The following is a 21,383-nucleotide window of genomic DNA, read 5'->3' as shown; positions in this document are numbered from 1 at the left end:
ACTTCAGAAGAACAGAATACACGTTCTGGAGTGGTCAAGGGTCTGGTTGAAGTTATTGTTGCCAAAGGCAGGGGGCACAAAAACTTCAGAATGGTTTCAGAAGAACAAATACACATTCTGGGGTGGTCAAGCATCTGGTTGAAGTTATTGTTGCCAAAGGCGGGGGGCACAAGATATTAAATGTGATGGTTCACTTTTTTATTTTTCCCTCTGTCATGGTTTGCATTCTATCCTCATTAGAATATGAAAACCTATAAATTTTGGGATTGTTTTAGTTAAAGCAGACACTGTTTTTTGATCTGTGTGATTTTGACAAAGATCAGATCACATTTGATGGTGATTTTATGCAGAAATGTGAGAAATTCCAAAAGGTTGAGATACTTTTTCATACCACTGTAGTTCTGGGATAGTCGTTATTTTGTGCAGATGTACCCTGATGTTTTGTCCTAGTGCCATATAAATAAAAAGTAAGCTGTCATATTGCAGTGACTGACATTAACTTGTAACTCACAAATATTGTTTATGAGCTGGCATCGCATTTCCACCCCCCCATCCCCACCGGCAAGCAACATGGTCCCATCACATCCCTCGCACCCCACCTTCTCATAAATTCCAAAGAGTCAGATTTCTAAAAATTGTGTGTTATGTCACCTTCCCATAAGGCCATGAAGATGAGCCGACGGTCAGCTGACGCCAGCCAGAGAGCCTTGGCTTACAGCCGTATGGTTGACGGGCTCATTGAGTTTAGGTAGGTGCCAATTTCCTGTCACTTATACGTACAGTCACACTTATTCTTTGAAGGTTCATTTAACTCTTTCAGGGCCAGTGACGATGACAGACGTCCAACCATAAAATTAACACTTTAATTTAGTTTATCACTAGTAGACGTCCAATCGATTTGAACTGGGAGTCCAAGTGCAAATTGAACATCTAGCACCGCCAATGGCAGCCATCTAGTTAAGGTTTTCCATAGTAAATCCTGTTGTTCAAAGCACATCCCTCAAATGTGTACTACTTACGCTAAAAACATTGGCATTAGTGTGTGCGGCCCACACACTGTCACCTTTTTACAGTGGGACAAGGGATGAATTTGACTTGCACTAAAAGGAGGTTAAAAGTGGACCGCGTCAGTGTGTGTAGTTATAAGAAGTTTGACTGAACACATGCACACACAAATGTCCATTTTAACCCTACTGTTATGTCACCTTTATTTAAAACGGGTCAATTTGACCTGCAACATAACAGAAGGGTAAAGTAGACCTCATGTGTCGCCGCACACACTGGCAGCTGGCAAAGTGCCTTGAGGTTCCCTGCGTGTCATAGTCATATGACAGTTGGCAGCCGGCCCTTCTGAGTGGCAACCCTATCTAGCGAACCCCAGCCTCCAAGTCCAGAATAGTAGAGTGGGGCACAAACAAAATACCTGCACAATCTCACCTTCAGGGTTCAGCTAAATTTAAGTGGCCTGGCCTCTGCCTTTTTATTTGCTACCTTTGACTTCTTGAAACATTACAAAACCCTACCAGATGCCTTAACCCTCATTCTGTTCTGACGTGGGTACTTGCACACAAACCAAGACATGCTGACATAGATAAGGCGTGAATTTGGCAAAATCGCAAAAGGCGTCTGGGCTGGGCTAAGTGTGAGTAGCTGGGCTTTTACAAATAAAGTCTACAAATAAAGCATTGCTAGACCCAAGTTTATTTCATGAGGCTGTTAAACTTCATATATATATATTTTAAATATTTTTTAATAGTCCACTTGTGAACGTGAATATATTATGAGCATTTCTTAATATTGCGTCAGTTGAATGATGAGTAATGAACAATTTGAGGGGGCATCCTTGTTGGGCAGTATCACCCTTGGCCGCCAACAGAAATCAGTATGACAAATAGGGGTGTGCCATCTTAGGCACCTCACGATTCGATTACGATTCAAGGTGCTACGATTCGATTATTGAACGATGATCACGGTATTGACGATGATCATGGTTATCACGATTATCGATGCATCGTACATTACTAATTAATAAAGTAGACGAACAAATTTATGTCCATTATTTATTGAAAATATCCTCATGATTCAACAGGAACGATGGAAACATGCCCATGCAACAAAAAGTTTTTTTTTTCTTTTTTAAATAAGAAAGTGCAAAAACATTAACCATTTTAAAGGCTGTACTGATTTCTCTCAACAATACAATAAAATTAACAAAGGTGGAATGAATTCCACATATTCTGGAAACAGTGTCTTTAGAAATAAGACTTCTTTTAACCAATATACTTTGTTTTCACAGATTTCTGTACTATTTTGCAAATTTGTAGTGTAACCGCTGTACTTAATCATGATTTTACACATTCTGCATATGAAATAAATACACGTTAGCAAATTAGCTAGTTAGCTTAGTGCTCGGAGCTAGCTGTTAACATCTCAACAACAGTAATATAGGTTAAACAGTACAAGAGTGTTCGTGTACTCACCTCTTATAGACGCACACGGGTTTTAGCAACACACTCAGGAAATTTTTCAATTAACATGACTTGAAACTACTGCTGCAGAACTGAAAGACAAGGAGCAACAAACTATCACTTTTCCCCTTTCGCTCTAAAAAATAACGATCGCCTGTCTCATACCTGCCTTTCTCATACACAAATTTATTTTCCAGTCTTTTGAAAAGGAGTTAATCTCTCGCTCAGTAACAGGCAGCATCCATCATAAAGTTGTGGGTGCGTCCGTTAAAGGTGTCCGGGCGGCAGACGTGTCTTGAACTTCGCTCCGCTTCGAGCGGCTGCCATTAAGTTACTAGGGAAAATCATCGTTTTTGAACCTTTTTGAATCGTAATCAATTTGTCACGTGTCAAATCGCGATGCATCTAATAATCGAATTTTTGGAACTCTCTTAATGACAACTGTTAAGAGGCAGTTCAACACAAGGTAATTAAAACATGCCAAGAAGACACATTTAAAAACAGCCTACTAAAATAAGAAATACACATAAAAATAAAATGAATAGTACGTATCAGTCATTGCATATCTGAAAAGGAGGGTGATAGAATGCAACAGGTCTTTAAAGGGATCCACTAATAGAAAGGCTTGTAGTTCGCAAAAGTTAAACGTTATTATGAGTTGAAATAATTTGATATTGAAACCCCTCTTGATGTTTTCGTTTTTATACAATGTGTAAAATTTGTTTAACTAGTAGGTTGCCATTGTTGTTGACGTCGCAGGGCGGTGACGTCACATGGCAATGCTGCCGGGCCTCCAGAGCACGACTCTAGCAACATAAACATGTCATCTGTTCAACTCTTTCGATTTGAACCTGAGAGGAACATTAATGAGCAAGACAGCACTGTCGATATTTAACAAAACAAGCAGCAAAAGCAAAATGGACAGGAAAGACGGGATGAGACAACATGAGAGTAGGAAAAAAAAACTGTGTTCTGCCAAAATGTGCTACACTGGCGAAACATCTACAAGAGGTGAATTTGACACCCAAAGTACTACCGTGCGCTTTCAGCTTATTTTATTTAGATGCATACAGACAGAACATACTAAAGATGCCTTAAGAAAGTACTTAAACATAGTAGTATCAAATAAGGGTGGTTGAAATATGCTACGTGACTAATGTGGTCAACAGATCAATAATCTGCTTTAATGCTACCACAAGAAAACACAATGCTTAAAATAAAATTATGAGAGGGAAACACATGCAAAATGTATTTTTAGGCAATGAAAAGGTAATAAAAGACTAAAAAAAAGACCAAATAGTAAGTACTCGCCGCTTTTAACCGATGTGCGGATGTGTTGGACGTCTCGCCGAGTAGAAGGAATTGGAGTAACCCGGTAGTGTTCGTCTAGTGACCTTAACACTCACCCCGAGCCTCCATTGCGCACGTTAAACATGACGCCCTCCGTATGTCAAAACATGTACTAAATATCATAGATTTTTAAATCAATGGCAATATTTTATGTGTTTATGATAACATATTTTAGTAAAAGAGAACAATTGTGGCTTAATAGAGCCTATAAGTCTTTAAATCCGAGGTTCCCTTTAAGTTAGGAGTAGGCTTTTGTAAACAATAGTGATTCCAGCCCTAAAATAAAGAAAGAGTCACTTTGCGCACACCTCAGATCTTGAGGTTAGTTAGTTCTGCAGGTGAGGAGCATAACAACTGAATGCTGCCTCACCCTGCTTAATTCTTTTTCTTGGCACACACACTAAACCAGTTTCAGATGACCTAAGGGATCTAGATGCTTCGTAGAGATCTAGCAAATCAAGCATGTATTTTGGTCTAAGACCATTCAGTGTTTTGCAGACCAGCAGTAAGATTTTAAAATCTTATTGCTTGACTCACAGGGAAGCCAGTGTAGGGATTTGATGATTGCTGTAATATAGTCCAGTTTCCTTCCTTTACCAATAAGGTACTATAGTAGTGAAATGTAGAGTTGTGTGTCTTCTGCATAAAATGACTGTTGATGTTGAGATGCTTTACAGTATAATCTGAGCTAAAATATAGATGTTGAACAGAAGCGGTTCGAGAATGGACCCTTGAGGAACGTCATGTGATCTTAGTTCGATCAGATTAATGGTTTCAAAGTTCCAACTGATACAAAAAAGTCCAAATTTTGTGAGGTTTGAACCAATGTTGCCGTGAATTTAAATTACTTTGTCAATGGTAGAAAACCAATCCATTTGAACTGGGATGGTTGCAAGAACTCCTAGTACAAACGGGCTGGACGTCTAGCAACGTCAATGGCAGCCAATGAGTTCCACTTCAACTTCAACAGTCAGTGTGTCTCAAACAGCTCCATGTTTCCAGTCTGACATTCCCTGCGCCCTCAGAGATTCCCACAACCGCGTCTAATGCTGGCGTCTGGCCGAGACGTGCCCGACATCCCCCCCACCTCCTCCGTCTCCCTCCCTGGAAACTCCTGGCCTTCTTGCAATCGGGGCGAGGGAGAGTGGGGTGGGGGGGGTCTCCACAGCGAGGTCTTGTTCCAGGACAATAACACGTCTGTTCTCTCTCCCGCTCCCTCCAGGATGACCATATGCGACCTGTACAGCATGCCTCGCGTGGCCGAGCCCGTGTGGCTGACCATGATGTCGGGCGCGTCGGAAAAGAACCACCTGTGTAGCCTTTTCATGCGAGAGTTTTCACAGCTAATGGAGCAGGCCTCCAAGAACCAGTTGAGTGACACACTTTCTTCCGTCCGACCGGTTTGACACCCGCCCCGTCACTGCCGATCACGAATTGCTTATTGTCGCCTCGACAAAAGATGCCAGAGCGCTGCTACTTGTGCTTTCGTCAATTGGTAGCCAAGGCCTGGTGCTGAGCACAGGCAAACATATTCAGTACTCATTGCAGCGTGCAGCGTCTAGTGAAAAAAAAATTAATCTTATAATAGCATGTTTATTGTGTATGTCCACAGAGGATATTTTTGTGGTTCAACTTTTTTGTTGGTGTGCAAATTGGTCATGTAAAAAGTTGTTGTAAGATTTGAGAAATCAATTGCTTAGGAAAAACTAAATACACATTTTAAAGCGTTATTTACAGACAGTGATCTCTCGCTACGTGGTACCTGCAGTCCATCGCAGATTTTTTTTCGATTAAAAAATAGATATGTACAGATGAGCTGTCCCGATCTGATCACGTAGTCTCACTCTCCCTCCTGCTGCTTTCCTTGGTCAGGCAGTCCACTGGAGTTGCTTATTAAAGTTAACGATGACAGACGTTAAAGTTGGATCTTGCCAGAGATGCTTGTAAGCCGAAACTTCAAAGCGCAGCATGTGTCAAGTATCATTTGATTTGTTAAACAGTTGCTGTGGCAACTCATTGTGTGTAAGTGAGCAGCTTGAGCGGATTTGAGTCAATGAAGCATTTAATAAAAACAAGCCTTTTTCTACTTGTTTAAAAATAATACTGTGGGACAGTAACATGTTTATAATATCATAATTATTACATTTGAAGTGCTTATAAATGATTTTTAATGTATAATATATAGGGCTGTCAAAATTAACGCGTTAACGCGCGGTAATTAATTTTTAAAATTAATCACGTCAAAATATTTGACGCAATTAACGCACATGTCCCATTTAGACAGTATTCTGCCTTTTGGTAAGGTTTACAGCAAGGCTTTTTATGCTGTCTAACAGCGAACTCTTGTGGTCGCTTTGCGACATGGTTTACTTTTTTCTTGCCAGTTCTATATGGCTGCACGACGTCTCTGTTGTGCTTATATGATCCTTGGACAAGTATGGTTGTTGTAAAGAATGTACATATTATGTTAATAAACGAAATGTTATATTTTTTGTATGAGACGCTTTTTGTTTATGTTTAGTTAACCTGTATAGCGTGCTAAGCTAACGTTGTTGCTAATGCAATGCTTGTGAACTTTTTTTTTTTTAGCTTTACGACGGTCTAAAGAGGACAATGGTTTGAGGCCATTTTATTAATAAATCAGATGAAAAAGGAAGAAGTCTGATTATTAAGGCGTCGTTCACTAGCTGTCTAGCTTTGGAAAAATTAGACGCTTCGGCGTGAGGACAGCATAGACAGATTTAAATGACAGTAGAGTGAAATGCCCACTACAGTCCTTATGTATCGTATGTTGAATGTATATATCAATCTTGTGTCTTATCTTTCCATTCCAACAATTTATTTTACAGAATATATATATAATTCACAGAAAAATATGGCATATTTTATAGATGATTTGAATTGCGATTAATTAATTTTTAAGCTGTAATTAACTCGATTAAAATTTTTAATCGTTTGACAGCCCTAATAATATACAGATATACACATGTACAGTACATAGGTTTTTTTTTTTTTTATTATACTCTACTTTGGGGGGAAAAAAGTGAAAAAACATGTCTTATATGTATCTTTCCAATGCTAAATCTGAATAAACAAATACATTCAACACACACACACACACAAAAATTGATGGGGTGGGGTTGGGCTACTTGGCGGTTTTTCACTTTTTACGGCGGGTTCTGGGCCCCATAAACCGCGAAAAACGAGGGATCACTGTATTCAAAATTTTTCTTTTTTAAAATTTTATACAAATTTGAATTAAAAAAGGAACATTTTAAAATAATTTACATTTCAACACAAGTAGATTGACTTTATTTAAAAGATTCAGATTCTGATCCCTGAAGGGAAATTGTAATTTTTCTTTTGGTTGCTTTTATTTATTTATCCTTTTAAAGAAAGAAATGTACATTTTGACAATTGCAAATTAATTTATATTTCTGTCCTTTCAAAAATATGTTTTGTATAAATGTTCATTCCTCAAGAGATACTTGATTTAGTGTTTTTTTTTTTTTCAAACCTAAATTTTAACAAAAAAGTTAAACAACATAATTTCTCAAGATAATTTACATTACATTTTTAAAACAGTTGTTGTATTTAATTTCACATTTTAAAAAATAATTTCATACCAATTTTAACCACTGAAGGCTAATTGTAATCTAGTAGTTTTGTAGGAATCTACTCTAAAATAGAATATAATAGTCTTTATTGTCATTATACAGTTGTACAATAAAATTGTGGAGTGTCTGTCTACTATTACTACTACTGTCTAGTACAGTATTCGTTTTTTTTTTTAAAATTACTTGAAAATATTTCAATGTAATGACGGTAGTAGATCAATTTCATCTTTTAATAATTTCTGTTCAATTTTTAACCCTGACAAAAGACCAAAACTCATACACCATAAAAAATACTCCATTTACTGTATTCAAAAGTGTTAGTGTATTTTCCCTTTTTCTAAACCTAGATATCAACTTTTGTAAAAGTAGTTATCATCAGCTATGCTCTTCATAAAGTTAGCGTTGTTGACTTATATGGCACGTGACTGACTGACCACCTTGTCAGAGTGGAGTCATGGGACAGGAAGGGAAGTAGACGCTTGTTTAGAAATGGGAAGTGAATCATGCTGCAAGAATGCGTGTGTGTCGTTGTGTGTGAAAATGTGTCTATGCGCACACGTTTGTGTGTATTCATTCATTTACTGTCCAGTTTTGACCTTTTCAACTTGAGATGCATTCGGTGTTTCTCCCGCGACTGCTCACTCATTCGTCTTGTGATGTCGGCAGGTTCCTTCCAGCATTGCTGACGGCCATTCTGACCAACCACCTGGCCTGGGTGCCCACGGTCATGCCCAATGGCCAGCCACCCATCAAGATCTTCCTGGAGAAACACTCGTCGCCCTGCGTGGACATGCTGGCCAAGACACACCCCTACAACCCGCTGTGGGCGCAACTCGGTGAGAGACACGAATATGGAATACAAATAATGATTATCAATGAAAGTTCAAATAAATAAATGAAAGCAGAAATACACAATGGTTGTGGCACCCTTTAACACGCTAGAGTAGATAAAAAAAAAAAATTCATAGTATTTAACTCATTGCCTGCTATTGACAACAATAGACGTTCAATTGCTGATTCCGATGCTCATCTTTCAGTGTCATTGACGTTGCTAAATTGTCCAATCTATTTTGACGGGGAAGTGCGAATGAACGTTCATTCGCCCCCTCATAGTCAAATTGGATTGGATGTGTAGCGCTGTCAATGGCAGCCAATGAGTTAAAATGAATGCCCTATATAGGGTTAGAAAATAAAAACATTTTAGTTTAATATTGTTGTCTAAAAACTCATTCCTGGATCTCCACCTTTATCTAGCTTAATTAATTTGTGATAAAATTGAACAAAAGATGGTCTTTTTTCATGGAAAATTTAGGAATATTTGGATTTCAAAATAAAATTTATACACTACCGTTCAAAAGTTTGGGGTCTAAGCGACTCCAAACTTTTGAACCGTATAATGTATCATATGGGATTTTTCATTATGTACACTACGGTTCAAAAGTTTGGGGTTGCTTAGACCCCAAACTTTTGAACGGTAGTGTATATAAAAATATCTTCTTCAAGTTTTTGTTAGTTTTTATTTTCAAAATGGTTATTAGAATAAGTACTGTACTAAGAAAAAGTTGAATCTTTCATGCAGCACATTGTCATGTTGTGAAAGTGAGCTTATGGGGACACCAAGTGCTGAGAGGCAAGAACTGCAGAACATTCATACATTGGGAATCACTTATTTGTGTTGTGTGGGAATAATGTCAAAAAAAGCTAAAAGCTACTTCCCGACTTTGTGTTGGCAGGCGATTTGTACGGCGCCATTGGGTCTCCAGTTCGCCTGGCCCGCACGGTGGCGGTAGGCCGTCGTCAGGAGCTGGTGCAACGCCTTCTCTATGTGCTAACCTACTTCATCCGCTGTTCGGAGCTGCTGGAAACGCACATGCTGGACAGCGCCGAGGACGAGGCCATCGTCATGCCCGGCTCGCTGATCACCACCTCGTTGCGCAAGGGCGAGGTAGAGGAGTCTGACTACGTTCTGGTGACCATGCACAAGCCCGCTGGTGACTACTTGGCAGAGAAGGAGGATGAGGGAGAGGATGAAAACGAGGACTGTACTCGAGCGACGGAGACGCTCCAGGAAGACATTTGCCGGACTTCAGAGCAATCCGAGCGACTCCACAGGGAATCCGGCGGCTCGCTGACCCCCGAGGCCCGGCTGGAGACGATGCTACCTGTGGGCTCGTGCACTCCGAGGGAATGTGGACCAGACGAGGGCCTGGGTAGAGACCCGGCCGGGGACCCGATGCTAGGCTTCCCTCCGGAGAAGAAGCCTCCGGATAAGAATGTCCCCCCGGGAACCGCCGCGTCGGGTCCCATGTCGCTCATTCTAACAGAGGAGCCGGCATCCAAAGTCACCTTCCTCATCGGGGACTCCATGTCGCCCGAGTCGGACACTGAGAGCCGGCGGCGAAAAGTAGAGGAGGACATGAAGAAGCACAGGATGCTCCACCATCTTATGCCGCCACTTTCGCAGGACCCGCCATCCCTGCAGCGGGTGTCCAGCAAACTTCCCCAGTGGAACACAGACGCTCCGGATTACAGCCACTTCGACGAGTACTTCTGCCAGGAGAATCCGGTCGAGACCAGGACTATAGACGATGTGGCCAAGCGGGAGGAAGCCGCAGGAAGTTCAGCCACTCTTCACAAAGACCTGCTCGATCCCTCAGGGGCCGGGCGGCAAATTCTGGACGATGTCGAGACAGCGAGCGATTCATCGGACACGCAAAGGAGGTGTCGTTGCATTTCCACAGACTCGTGTGACAAAGGACTTGTCTTGTCCGTACCTGTCCTACACCGGGACGGAGTCGACGGCGAAACTGACTGTGAGGACCAAAAGTGTAAGCTGGCGCCCCTCAATGACTGGGAGATTCCACGTAACGAGAGCTCGGACAGCGCCCTGGGCGACAGCGAGAGTGAAGAGACGGAGGACTGGCAGGAGGAGGTGATGGTGCCCTTTCCAGGGTGAGTGGGGGTCTCAATGCAATTCTTGTGTAAAAAGAGGAATACACTGCAAAGGAACTTAAATTAGTTTGTCACTAGTAGACCGGGAAGATTGGCTTTGAATGCTTATGTTTGAGTGCCGTTGACAGCATTAACTAATGTTCATTTACCCCTTCTCAGTCAAACTGAATTGGAATTCTAGCGCTGTCAATGGCAGCCAATGAGTTCACATAGACACTATTGTTGGGGATTTTGGTAGCAACCTGTTGCTTTCTTAGTACAACAATGACATCTTTTTAAACAATAAATGGATTCTTGGCAGGAGCATATCGATACCCGATTGGGATACAAAGTATCGCAATGTATCCTCGTATCGATCGATTGTCCTACTCCTAATGGAAAGAGTGTTAAAAATACAGTCATTGCACATAGGCTGAAAGGCAATTATAACATGACAATTAATGATGTGGTATCTGCACTGGCAGCTCCAAGCTGGTGGAGAACTACTCCAAGCCAACTATCGCCAACTTTGGCCGTTCGCTTTTTGGCGGTTACTGTCCCACCTACGTCCCGGACTTTGTACTGCACGGTATGCCCAGCGATGACAAGTTGCGGCAGAGCCTCACGGCTGAACTCACGCATGCTGTCCAGGTAAAGGAATCCATGTGAAAAGCCCTAAGGAAACAAGCGGTCTAACGATATTCTGCATTGTCGCACGCAGCATCCGGTTCTTGACGAGCCTATAGCAGAGGCCGTGTGCATCGTCGCCGACACGGATAAGTGGACGGTACAGGTGGCCAGCAGCCAGAGAAGAGCCACCGACGTGGGAAAGCTGGGCAAGGAGGTTCTGGTGTCCAGCCTGGTGTCGGGACTGTTGCACTCTACGCAGCAGCTGTACAAGCTCAACATGTCCCCCAACTTCGTACGTTTCATTTTACAAAAGTTAATGGAAATAAGTTGCAAGAAAAAGTGCTGTTAAAATGTTAAAATTTGTGGAGTCTTGGAGCATTTCCACGTCTCACGTGTCTCATTCAGAATGTCGAGGAACTTCAGAAAAACTTGTGCATCTTTAACAAATCTTGAAACAGAATAGCAAAAGAACATTTGGTGGCACTTGAGAAAATCTCACATTTCTAGAAAGCTTGTGAAACGTGTATCTTGTGCAAATCCCTCATTTCAAGCAAAATATGCCAACAGCTCTATTGAGACTTTTGAAAAAAATCGAGACTATGGCAATTGTGAGACTTGAAGCAAATCTCATGGCTTGAATTTTGACCTGTCTTATTCCTCCTCAGTGCATCATGCACCTGGAGGACCGACTGCAGGAGATCTACTTCAAGAGCAAGATGTTAGCCGAGTATCTCAAAGGCCAGAAGCGAGTCCACGTCAAAGAACTTGGCATGGTCTTAGGGTGAGCGCACACGATTGCCATTATTCTACAAGTGCGCATATAGAATGAGCCCAGTTTTCTAATCCGGTTCCTTGTAATGATTTCCAGAATTGAATCAAGTGACCTCCCGCTTCTAGCTGCCGTGGCCAGCACTCACTCGCCCTATGTGGCCCAGATTCTGCTGTGAGGACGACTAGGCGTTTCTCAAGTCTTTTTTTTCTTTTACCTTTTTTTTTTAGACCACACACTGTGCTGCTGACAAGTGCGATGCCCACATTGCACCACAGGAGGGTACTCTCGGGCAAGAAACGAAGTGACTATTGTATGAATGTTTTTTTTGTATGTGTGTGTGTGTGTGTGTGTGTGTTATGGACACCATGCCAAAGACTTTTGTTACCAAAGGAGTGGTAAGATCAGGCTATAAAGAAACTCATTTACATCACTAGATTGAATGTCGGAATCATATGACAATATGTGACTTAATTGTCGGGAACATAGAACTTTATTTTCTCTGGGTTAATTTGTACTTTATTCTCTTAAGATTCCGACTTGAATCTGGCCTTTTCATTCGTCTAATTTCTTCTCAGTGTGGCCCTAACACTCCTTGGAACGGTGATGAACTTTTACATGAACCTTTGAAACAGAAAAAGGCGCTTTGATGTATTTTCTCTACAATTTTGTGCTTTTTCTGTACAATCTCCAATAAGCCAGCCATGTTAGTTACGCAGTTAGTTAAAAAAATCATGCCAAGTAACTTTTTTTTTTCCCAAGCCAAATTTGACAATTTTTGCCCCATTTTAACTCTTATTTAGCATGTCGCACCAGTTCGGAGAATTTCCAAACTCTACCTCATATGCATCATGAATAAATATAGGTAATTAAAAAAGGGATTTTAATTCATTAAATCAAGAAGTAACTTTTTTCCTCATTGCAGAGTCATTGCTGCATCCATTTTACAACCAAAACAAAAAAATGCTGAATATTTTTTATGTCATGTTTACGATGAGGAGTGATGACGCGATGGAAGAAAATTCACTGAGGGAGGGTTATTTGTCATCTTTATATTTTTAAACAGTACTTTTATTCTTTTTCGTCTTAATTGGGAGTGTGAATGTCATGGCAGGTTTCCAAACAGCAGCTAACATTGAGTAGCGCTTGTTGGTGTCTTCATGGCGTCCTTTGTATAAAACTAAGTTATTTTTGTGGACTGTACAATTCATTTCCATGTATTTATACCTTTTCAACAATTGTCTCATCGGAAATTATCTTTTTCCCAATTTTATGGGAATGTTGTGCAATAAACATGCAGACATTTGGACAAAAGTGGTCTGTTTATTATGATTTAAATTTTTCTTTTCACTTTTACCTAGAGATTCACTTTTGAATAATATTTTTAAGTCATATAAAGTAAAACTTATCACAAGATATTTGTATTGTTTAATTTTTTGGGATGTTACAATTATCCTGAATGTATTAATATGTATATTCATGATACAGCATATATATATATATATATATATTACCCATTTTGATATTTATAAACATTTATATAATTGAACTATGAATATGACCTATCAGGGCACCGTTGATGTTGTCTACTCTCGATCGCCTTCCTGTGGTGGAAAAGCGAAGCAAAACGACCGCCTTCGAGTCTCCGCCGTTATGCAATAAGACGAATCCAGTAAGGAGTGTCCAAGAAAGTGACTCAAAAAATGCCTGGTTTCTTGTCGTGACGCCATTACACAACACAGTATGTCGACGTCAGAATGTGCGTTTACATTACTTAAAAATTGTGTAATTTATGATAGCCTTGGCTTTTAATGCAGTAGTCAGATTTCGCTGCACTCGAAACAGCTACTGAAAGTGTCAGCAGTCAGTGATGCATTCAAGTGCTGCGGTAATGTGCCAACAATGAGGTTCGACGACTAAAACACGGTCGTATTATGCTTTTAATTGTTAAAACCGGTAAAGTGTATGTTTTTGACCTTAGTTACACGTGTCTGAAGTGGATTAAATCGGATGTTGAGTCCATATATCCCGAGAAAACTACAGTGTATCACAACGCTGTTTCATCTTTTTCCCGGTGCACATGAACGCAGCGTCGCTTTACTGGCAAACACGAATGTCGTCAACTCGCCACATTCGCTACTTTCTCCGGGAGGAGGCAACCAAAATCTCTCCCGTCCGGATGGAACCCGCGGTGACGGCGGTCGAGATGGACGTACAGAACCCATGACGATCCGGATACGACCTTTTTGGCATTTTTTAAAGGATTAAGACGCTGTGTTCTGGCGCTTTTTAAGTGTTTTCGGGCGTTTGTTCGCTGCCCGGGAGGTGGGGAGTTAGCTGAAAAAGTTTGCCGTCCATGCACGCCGGGCTAGGACGAGTTACAACGCCGGTGATATGACCTACCCCGAAGCTTAAAAAACAGTAAAGAGGAAGGAAGAGTCCCTCCGAGTTGAAATTCGACGTTATGAAAATGACCGGAGCTATGGAAAGTGCTTTCAAACTAGCGCTGAGGAAGCCGCCCGCCCTGCGGTCGGCAGAGGTACGTGAAGCCATCTCGCTCCGACATGAACACATCGCTTCTTTTTCTTCTGCCCTCAAAGTTAGCTCACAGCTTTGCGGCTGTTATCTTGTTTTGTCATCGTATGACGTCATTAGCAGTGATACTTGTGTTATTATCGCAAAGTAAGCTGTGTAAATTAATAAAGGCACGCCGTTGAGGATTGGCACGCCGAGTCCAACTGAGAACGTTACATTCTGAAAGTTAACGCTCAGAACGCCTTGAAGTAAGTGCCATTGACGCCAATAGTCGTCCAATCCATTTGAACTTCGAGCTGCCAACCCACCCTGTCACAAATTAATTGCACGTCTAGCACTGTCAACGGCTGCCAATGAGTTAATAGCATACAGAAATGTGCAATTTACCATGAACACTTAACACACCCCAATATCATCACAGATGCTGGCATTTGAATTTTACTGTGACAGCAATCTGTATGGTCCTTTTCCTTTTTTGCCCGGAGGAAACGACAGGCATGATTCCCTAATAAATTTGAAAAGATTTCCACTATAACTGACAATGGTTCCCCGTGCAATATCCTGAACACAAATAATGCTGGTTTGTAATGCAGTGCACCCTCAGAGGTCAAAGATGACAGTTTTTTTTTTTTTTTTTTTTTTGCGTTTTGACCTTTCCGCTTCAAAGGGATTTTTCCTCCCCTGAATTTTAAAAATAATATATATAGGTACAAACTCATTTCAATTCACTGCAGAAGGGTGACGAGAGCCATATAATTGGAAATCCGTTAATGGCACTGATGGAGTTTTTTGCTCACGCATCTGTTGACAAAGTGGTAAACCTCACCCCATCCTTGCCTGTGAAAAACTTTACTTTTAGGGATTCTCCTTTAATGATGTTGGCCTGTTTCCAATTCATTCAATTCCAATCATGTGGAATAGGATTGGGAACCTCTTGGTACCTCACGATACGATATAATTTGCGATACAAAGCTCACGATAACGATCTGACGAGACAACAATTATCGATCCATCGGTCAGGAAATCATTCTAGGATAATCTACAAACAACTAATAAACAGAAAAACATGCTTCTGCTGTGAATTGGAATGAGTTTATCATTAGTAGACGTCCAATTCATTTGAAATGGGAGTGTGGCAGCGAATGATCGAATGTTCATTCACTGCCATCCCTCCCACTTCAAACGGATTGAACTTCTACGGCCGATAGTGGCATCCAATGGCAGGCAATTAGGTAATTTTGGGCCATTTAAGGTCATTTACCTGTTGATTTTCAGTTACTTCCTGTTGATTTGGGGGTATTTTATGGGCCTCTTCCTGTTTATTTTGAGTTACAGAACAGGAAATGACCTGGGAATCACCCAAATGAATAGGCAGTGACTCAAACTCAAAAAAAAAATCCTGTAAATGCCCTACAATGAACAGCAAGTGACCTGTAAATGCCCTGAAAATCGGACAGAATGACTGTGAATGCGCTGGTTTCGAATGAACGAACGTTCCCAGTCTAAATGGATTGTCCGTCGAGCACTGTCAATGCAGCCTAGAGTTACCTGAGACACTATTATGCTGGAAGATTTTGGTAGCAACTTGTTGGTTCATTTAAATTTTTTTTTTTTTTTTTTTTAGACATTGACACCTTTTCAAAACGATATCTCGATTCTTGGCAGGAGCATATCGATAACCTTTTGGGATAAAAAGTATGACGATATATCACCATTTTGATATTTTGTCACACCCATAATGTGGAATGTTCCAAAAAGTGTTTTTAACTGTCTGATCTTTCCGGAAAATGCCAATTTCATCGAATTAAAAATGAGGGTTTATTTGCCCACACACAAAAATGACAATTAACTGACAGTGACAGGCCCAGTACATGGTGGATCTGATGACAGCCGCAAGTACCATCCATGGTACATCCACACATCCCCTCTGTGGAGCGCAATCGTAGCCCAGCGAGCGCTTTCCCCCTATTTTTCTTCTTTTTTTAGCACCACCATCTTTTCATAAAGGGGCTCTTTTGACGCCTCTTGATCCCCTGTTTGTTTGCGTCCGCGCACTGACCAGAAAGCCTCTTTCATGACATCCATAGAGCGCTTTTGTGCACACGTGAACAAACCATAACAAGCGGGCCAATGAGAGTGAAAAGAGGCGATTCGGGCTTTCTCGTCCAGTTCGATGTGTGAGTTCTCAAATCAAATTAAAGCTCACGAGAAGTATTGCAGCCAGCGAATGTAAAAATGTATGAATGAGCAAACTGTCACTTTAGAAACTTTCACTTTGAAATTCAATGAGTTTGTCTCTAGTAGACATTAGGAGTGCAACGGTTCAGTTAGCCCACGGTTCGGTTTGAACCTCGGTTTTGGGATCACGGTTTCGGTTCGGTTTTGGTTTGCGTTTTGCTTTTTTTTAAAACTGCCTTTATTTTGCTTTAAAAAAAAAATGAAATAAACACTTAAAATGTAAACATTTTCGACTGTTAAAATGCCTCTTAGCTCTTTGGCAAGTGTAGTGACTGACTACTGAAATACACACACAGTAGTAAAAAAGTTACTTGGCAAAGTAACTGGTGATACCTTTCATGTTTTTTTTTTTTTTTTTACTAAAAAAAAGAACAAAGTAACCTTTGCTATGTTTGGAGGTCATTTAATGTTGTGAATCAACCGTTAAAGTTGATAAAATTGCTCCCGTTTTTGCCTTAGTTCCCTTCTGTCTACTTTCGACATGTGAAAATTTCAAAACTGTTTCATCCTTTAAAGATAGACTCAAGTCAAGATTATGCCGATTTAGGAGTATTTTGGATAAAAAGTTGCTTAGGTTCGCTCGGAAGGTTTACTACAACAGAGGCTTTCTGAGAAGTTTACTGCTCTAAAATGGCGGCTGTTTACTAACGCTACCGTGTGTCATTTCGCATGTAGTTCTATATGCATGCGTTATCTAGGCGTAGATTGTATGATGTCGGCCACAGTCAGGAAATATTGGAGCCGCCTAGCATCGCGTTTGCTACAAACCAAACGCGTGACCAAATCCAAACGGATGAAAAAAAAAAACGCAATGTACGAAAAAGGTGCAGATTTTGAACGTAACGTACTGCGTACACATTTAAAAATCAGTGCTCACTTGTACAAATAACGCCGAGACCGTACAACTTGACAGGTATGAATTATAGTGGACCGTCACAGTTAGGTAGTAGCACTCTGTAGCACGGGACGTCCAACTATCAGCGGTCAGGGCGAAACTATGTGCTTTCGCGAAATCATCTTCGATGGCTTTGCGTGCCATTTCATAAATGTCGGGGATTATGTTGTTGGCGAAATATGTCCGCGAGGGAACAATATAACGCGGGTCAAGCGTTGCAATTAAATTAACTAAGCCCGCATCTTCAACCACGGAATATGGTTGCATGTCTTTTGCAATGCACATCCCCACTGTGTGGGTTATTTTCTTGTGTTTTTCTGACCTGATATTGTAAGGCTTTTGGAACGCCTCTTCTATAGACCCATGTGTTTTCACTGGTGTCATCTTAGGGGTTGTCCTGCTCTGAGAAAGCGATGTCTTTGGGTGATGCCGGCTGAGGTGCCCAAGTCATGTTAAAAGTGTTGCCGTTAGCATAGGGAACAAGCGCTAAGCAATGCTTGCAAATTGTTTTATTTTTTTTTCAATATTTTCTCTCCGTCTGCATTGTAGTCCACGGGGAAACTGAAATGTTGCCACACCGCAGATTTGAAAGAAGCCGGTGCCTCCTCAAAAATCAGTCTGTCGACTCCTCCGCTTGCCATAGCTTTTTTTGTTTTCTTTCTTGTTTCACTTTCACATCGCTCGTAAGCGAGAGAGGGCGTTACTCGGCTCCTATTACACAGGTGCTTGACAGCGATTGGACATTTACTCGCGGGGCGGGAATTTCTCCACAGCTGCGCTTCACGTCACACACAGGCACACAGAGTTTGACCAATTCATTCCACAAGCGTTCGGAAAAAATTACTGTAATTGCAAAACCAAAAAAGCGCGGTTCATAAAGGCGTATTGAACCGTACAGGGCGAACCGTACGGTTCGGTTTTGAACCGCAAACCGATGCACTGCTAGTAGACATTCAATTCATATTCAATCCATTTGAAGTGGGAGTCTGATTCGTTCATTCACTGCCAGCGTTCCGACTGCAATCATTGGACGTCTGTGGTCGTTAATGGCAGCCAGTGTGTTAAAAATAGCAGCCACATTTTTGAATGAATGTTTTAAAAACATTTAGGGATTTCAATGCTCAAAATCTAAAGTATTTTACTTGTGTGTTGTGCTTTAATATGTCAAGTAGGCATGTGCCGGTATGATATTCTGACGGTATGATAACCTTAAGCCAAAATATCACGGTTTCACGGTATCACGGTATGGTGATTACAGCTCTAAAATGTTTTTGTTATATTGAGATATCTCAGTTTAAAAACAAAATAAAGAATACTTTTTCCATTGAACAGGATTTTTATTTTTCAAAACATATCAGTAAATTGGAACGTAAGTGTCATGTTAAGTTAAAATTAAAAAAAAAAAAAAAAAAAAAAATATATATATATATATATATACTGGACTGTCTCAGAAAATTAGAATACACAATATTCTAATTTTTTGAGACAGTCCTGTGTATATATACAGGACTGTCTCAGGAAATTAGAATACACAATATTCTAATTTCCTGACTGTCTCAGGAAATTAGAATATTGTGTATTCTAATTTCCTGAGACAGTCCTGTATATATACACAGGACTGTCTCAAAAAATTAGAATATTGTGTATTCTAATTTTCTGAGACAGTCCAGTATATATATATATATTCTAAATAAAATTAAAATGAACGCAGTCCTTTAGGTGAGCCTAACCCCACAGCCACACCTCAATATTGTAACCATCAGAACAAAAATAATTGAATTATTTTTCATAAAAAGCACGTGCGTATGACTTGTATCATTTTTACACTATACACACACTTTTTTCTCAACACTGTTGCCAGAGAGAAAAAAAAACACGTTTTACCACCGCTAGATACACTAGACACGCTAGAGTTAACGCTCGTAGCTGGTGGGAAACTTTCATGACAGTGTTTACTATCCTTTAATTTAGTATAAATGCGAAATAATATTGGAGGTATTGCCTCCTCGGCAGCCCCCTTCCGCAAATGTTTTACATGTTGGTTGGCCCTCCTCCTCTAAGCCGCAGCCGTCTGTAACTTTTCTGCAGCAAAAGTATTCCCAATTTGTTTTCTTCGATCGGGGAAAAAGTTCAGGAGTTTCACCTCCACTCGCCATCAAGTTGCACAGCTGACTAGCTGACACTGAGCAACAACCAGTGGGGGAAGGTTGAGCCTTACAGCTGCAAGCGATGGATTCCTCCACGCCCTTTGTATTTTTGGGACATAAAAAAATAGCTAATACCTTAGGGACGGTATGACAGAAAATGTTTGCGGTTTTGAAACCTTGATGTTTTCATTACCACGGTATACCTTGAAACCGGTAATCGGCACATGTCTAATGTCAAGTTGATTCAAAGTACTGATTCAAGGCATCTCTGATAACCTGCCCCCCTGCAAAAAAACATTGAGGCTGCTTTGATCTGGAATTAAATATTTTCCAACAATAAATAGGCATCAAGGGGTTAATGTTATTTTAATAAGTTACTGGTTATGGAATCCCTGGAAACCTTCCAGTAGCTTTTCCTAACAACAACCCTGTTTTGAAGCATCAGGAAGCGTCCGCTCCATGCGTGCCTGCCGGCCATTGTTTGAAAGTAAACACGCTGCCACTTCCTGTGGGCACCCGGTCTCGACCCGCCGTGCTGTCGCTCGCTCGCGTCATAGCTGGCGCATGCGTGTGCTAACAACACACTGTGTGTGAGTGTGTGTAAAAAAAAAGGTCAATACATTCCATGGAGAAGAGCAAGCGTGAACAAGCACACAACTCTCGGCATGGAATGCGTGTGGAGGCTGCAGGTGGACTCACCTTGCACAGTCAACCAACACAGTGGCTGGCATTGATGGCGATAAATACATTTGAACTGGGAAAGCTGGCAGTGAGTTATCACGGATTGGACTCCTGAGTTTTTTCTGTTTTCATTGTAGATCATAAAAATAGAGATCGGACGATATGACAAAGAAAAACAAGATAATTTTTTTTCAAAAAATTTGCCCAGCCCTAGCGTGTAGTAAAGTCAGTCGCTTTAAAGGGGAAGTTCAGAATTTTTAACATCAGGTTTAATCTTCGAGTTGAGGGGGGGTTTAATTAGTCAGTGGAGCTGATTTTTTTAAAAATATCTGTGCAGTTAGTTATTTATTATTTTCAGAGCTCCAGAGTGGCCAAGCGAACACAAGTCAATAGTCACCTCCTAGCATGCCAATAAAACAACATATGCACGCAGGAAAATCACAGATGACGCATGCAATCAATAGGGGTGTGCTATCTTTGGCACCCCACAATTCGATTCGATTACGATTCAGGGTGCTACGATTTGATTATTGAACGATGATCACGGTATTGATGATGATCACGGTTATCACGATTATCGATGCATCATACATTGCTAATTAATAAAGTAACCAAACAAATTTAGGTCCATTATTTATTTAAAATATCCTAATGATTCAACAGAAACGATGGAAACATACCCAAACAACAAAAAGCTGCCGTTAAACTGCTTTTTTTTTTTTTTTTTTTTTTTTTTTTGAACAAGAAAGTGCAAAAACAATAACCATTTTAAAGGCAGTACTTATTACTCAGCATGCCTATACAACAAGAACATGTGCAAAAACTCCTCTAAACTTCTCTAAACAATACAATAAAATTTACACTGGTGGAATGAATTCCAAATTTTCTGGAAACAAAGTGTCTTTAGAAATAAGACTTCTTTTAACCAATATACTTTGTTGTCACAGGTTTCCGTACTATTTTACATGTTTGTAGAGTTACCGCTGTACTTAATCTTGGTTTTAAACCTTCTGCATCTGGAGTAACTTTTGTACACCGCCAAATAATGCACAAGTTGATATGGAAATACATGTTTGGTAATTAGCATAGCGCTCGGCGCTAACTAGTAACATGTCAAAAACA

The 21,383-nt window shown here is 40.6% G+C and overlaps 2 protein-coding genes across 8 annotated transcripts in view; both read left to right on the top strand.

Moving 5' to 3' along the window:
* The window catches only part of fnip1 (folliculin interacting protein 1), a 38,946-nt gene extending 25,878 nt beyond the window's left edge, over window positions 1-13,068 (top strand). For all 3 annotated transcript variants that reach the window (XM_057821082.1, XM_057821081.1, XM_057821080.1), the window contains 8 exons: window positions 663-748; window positions 5,041-5,187; window positions 8,102-8,271; window positions 9,169-10,387; window positions 10,852-11,017; window positions 11,088-11,288; window positions 11,662-11,777; window positions 11,865-13,068. In XM_057821082.1, the coding sequence (XP_057677065.1) occupies window positions 663-748; window positions 5,041-5,187; window positions 8,102-8,271; window positions 9,169-10,387; window positions 10,852-11,017; window positions 11,088-11,288; window positions 11,662-11,777; window positions 11,865-11,943 (2,184 nt within the window). In that variant the 3' untranslated portion in view covers window positions 11,944-13,068. The remainder of the gene's footprint in view (window positions 1-662; window positions 749-5,040; window positions 5,188-8,101; window positions 8,272-9,168; window positions 10,388-10,851; window positions 11,018-11,087; window positions 11,289-11,661; window positions 11,778-11,864) is intronic.
* Window positions 13,069-13,644: 576 nt separating this feature from the next.
* The window catches only part of rapgef6 (Rap guanine nucleotide exchange factor (GEF) 6), a 116,751-nt gene continuing 109,012 nt past the window's right edge, over window positions 13,645-21,383 (top strand). For 2 of the 5 annotated variants that reach the window (XM_057820199.1, XM_057820201.1), the window contains exon 1: window positions 13,649-14,304. In XM_057820199.1, coding sequence (XP_057676182.1) covers window positions 14,230-14,304 — 75 coding nt within the window. In that variant the 5' untranslated portion in view covers window positions 13,649-14,229. Of the gene's footprint in view, window positions 14,305-21,383 lie in introns of all 5 variants that reach the window. The other 3 variants (XM_057820203.1, XM_057820198.1, XM_057820202.1) reach the window with 3 other exon arrangements.

Source organism: Corythoichthys intestinalis, chromosome 18 (assembly GCF_030265065.1).
Source record: "Corythoichthys intestinalis isolate RoL2023-P3 chromosome 18, ASM3026506v1, whole genome shotgun sequence".
Lineage (NCBI taxonomy): Eukaryota > Metazoa > Chordata > Actinopteri > Syngnathiformes > Syngnathidae > Corythoichthys > Corythoichthys intestinalis.
The sequence above is the reverse complement of the archived record's forward strand: the minus strand, read 5'-3'. Positions and strand labels throughout refer to the sequence as shown.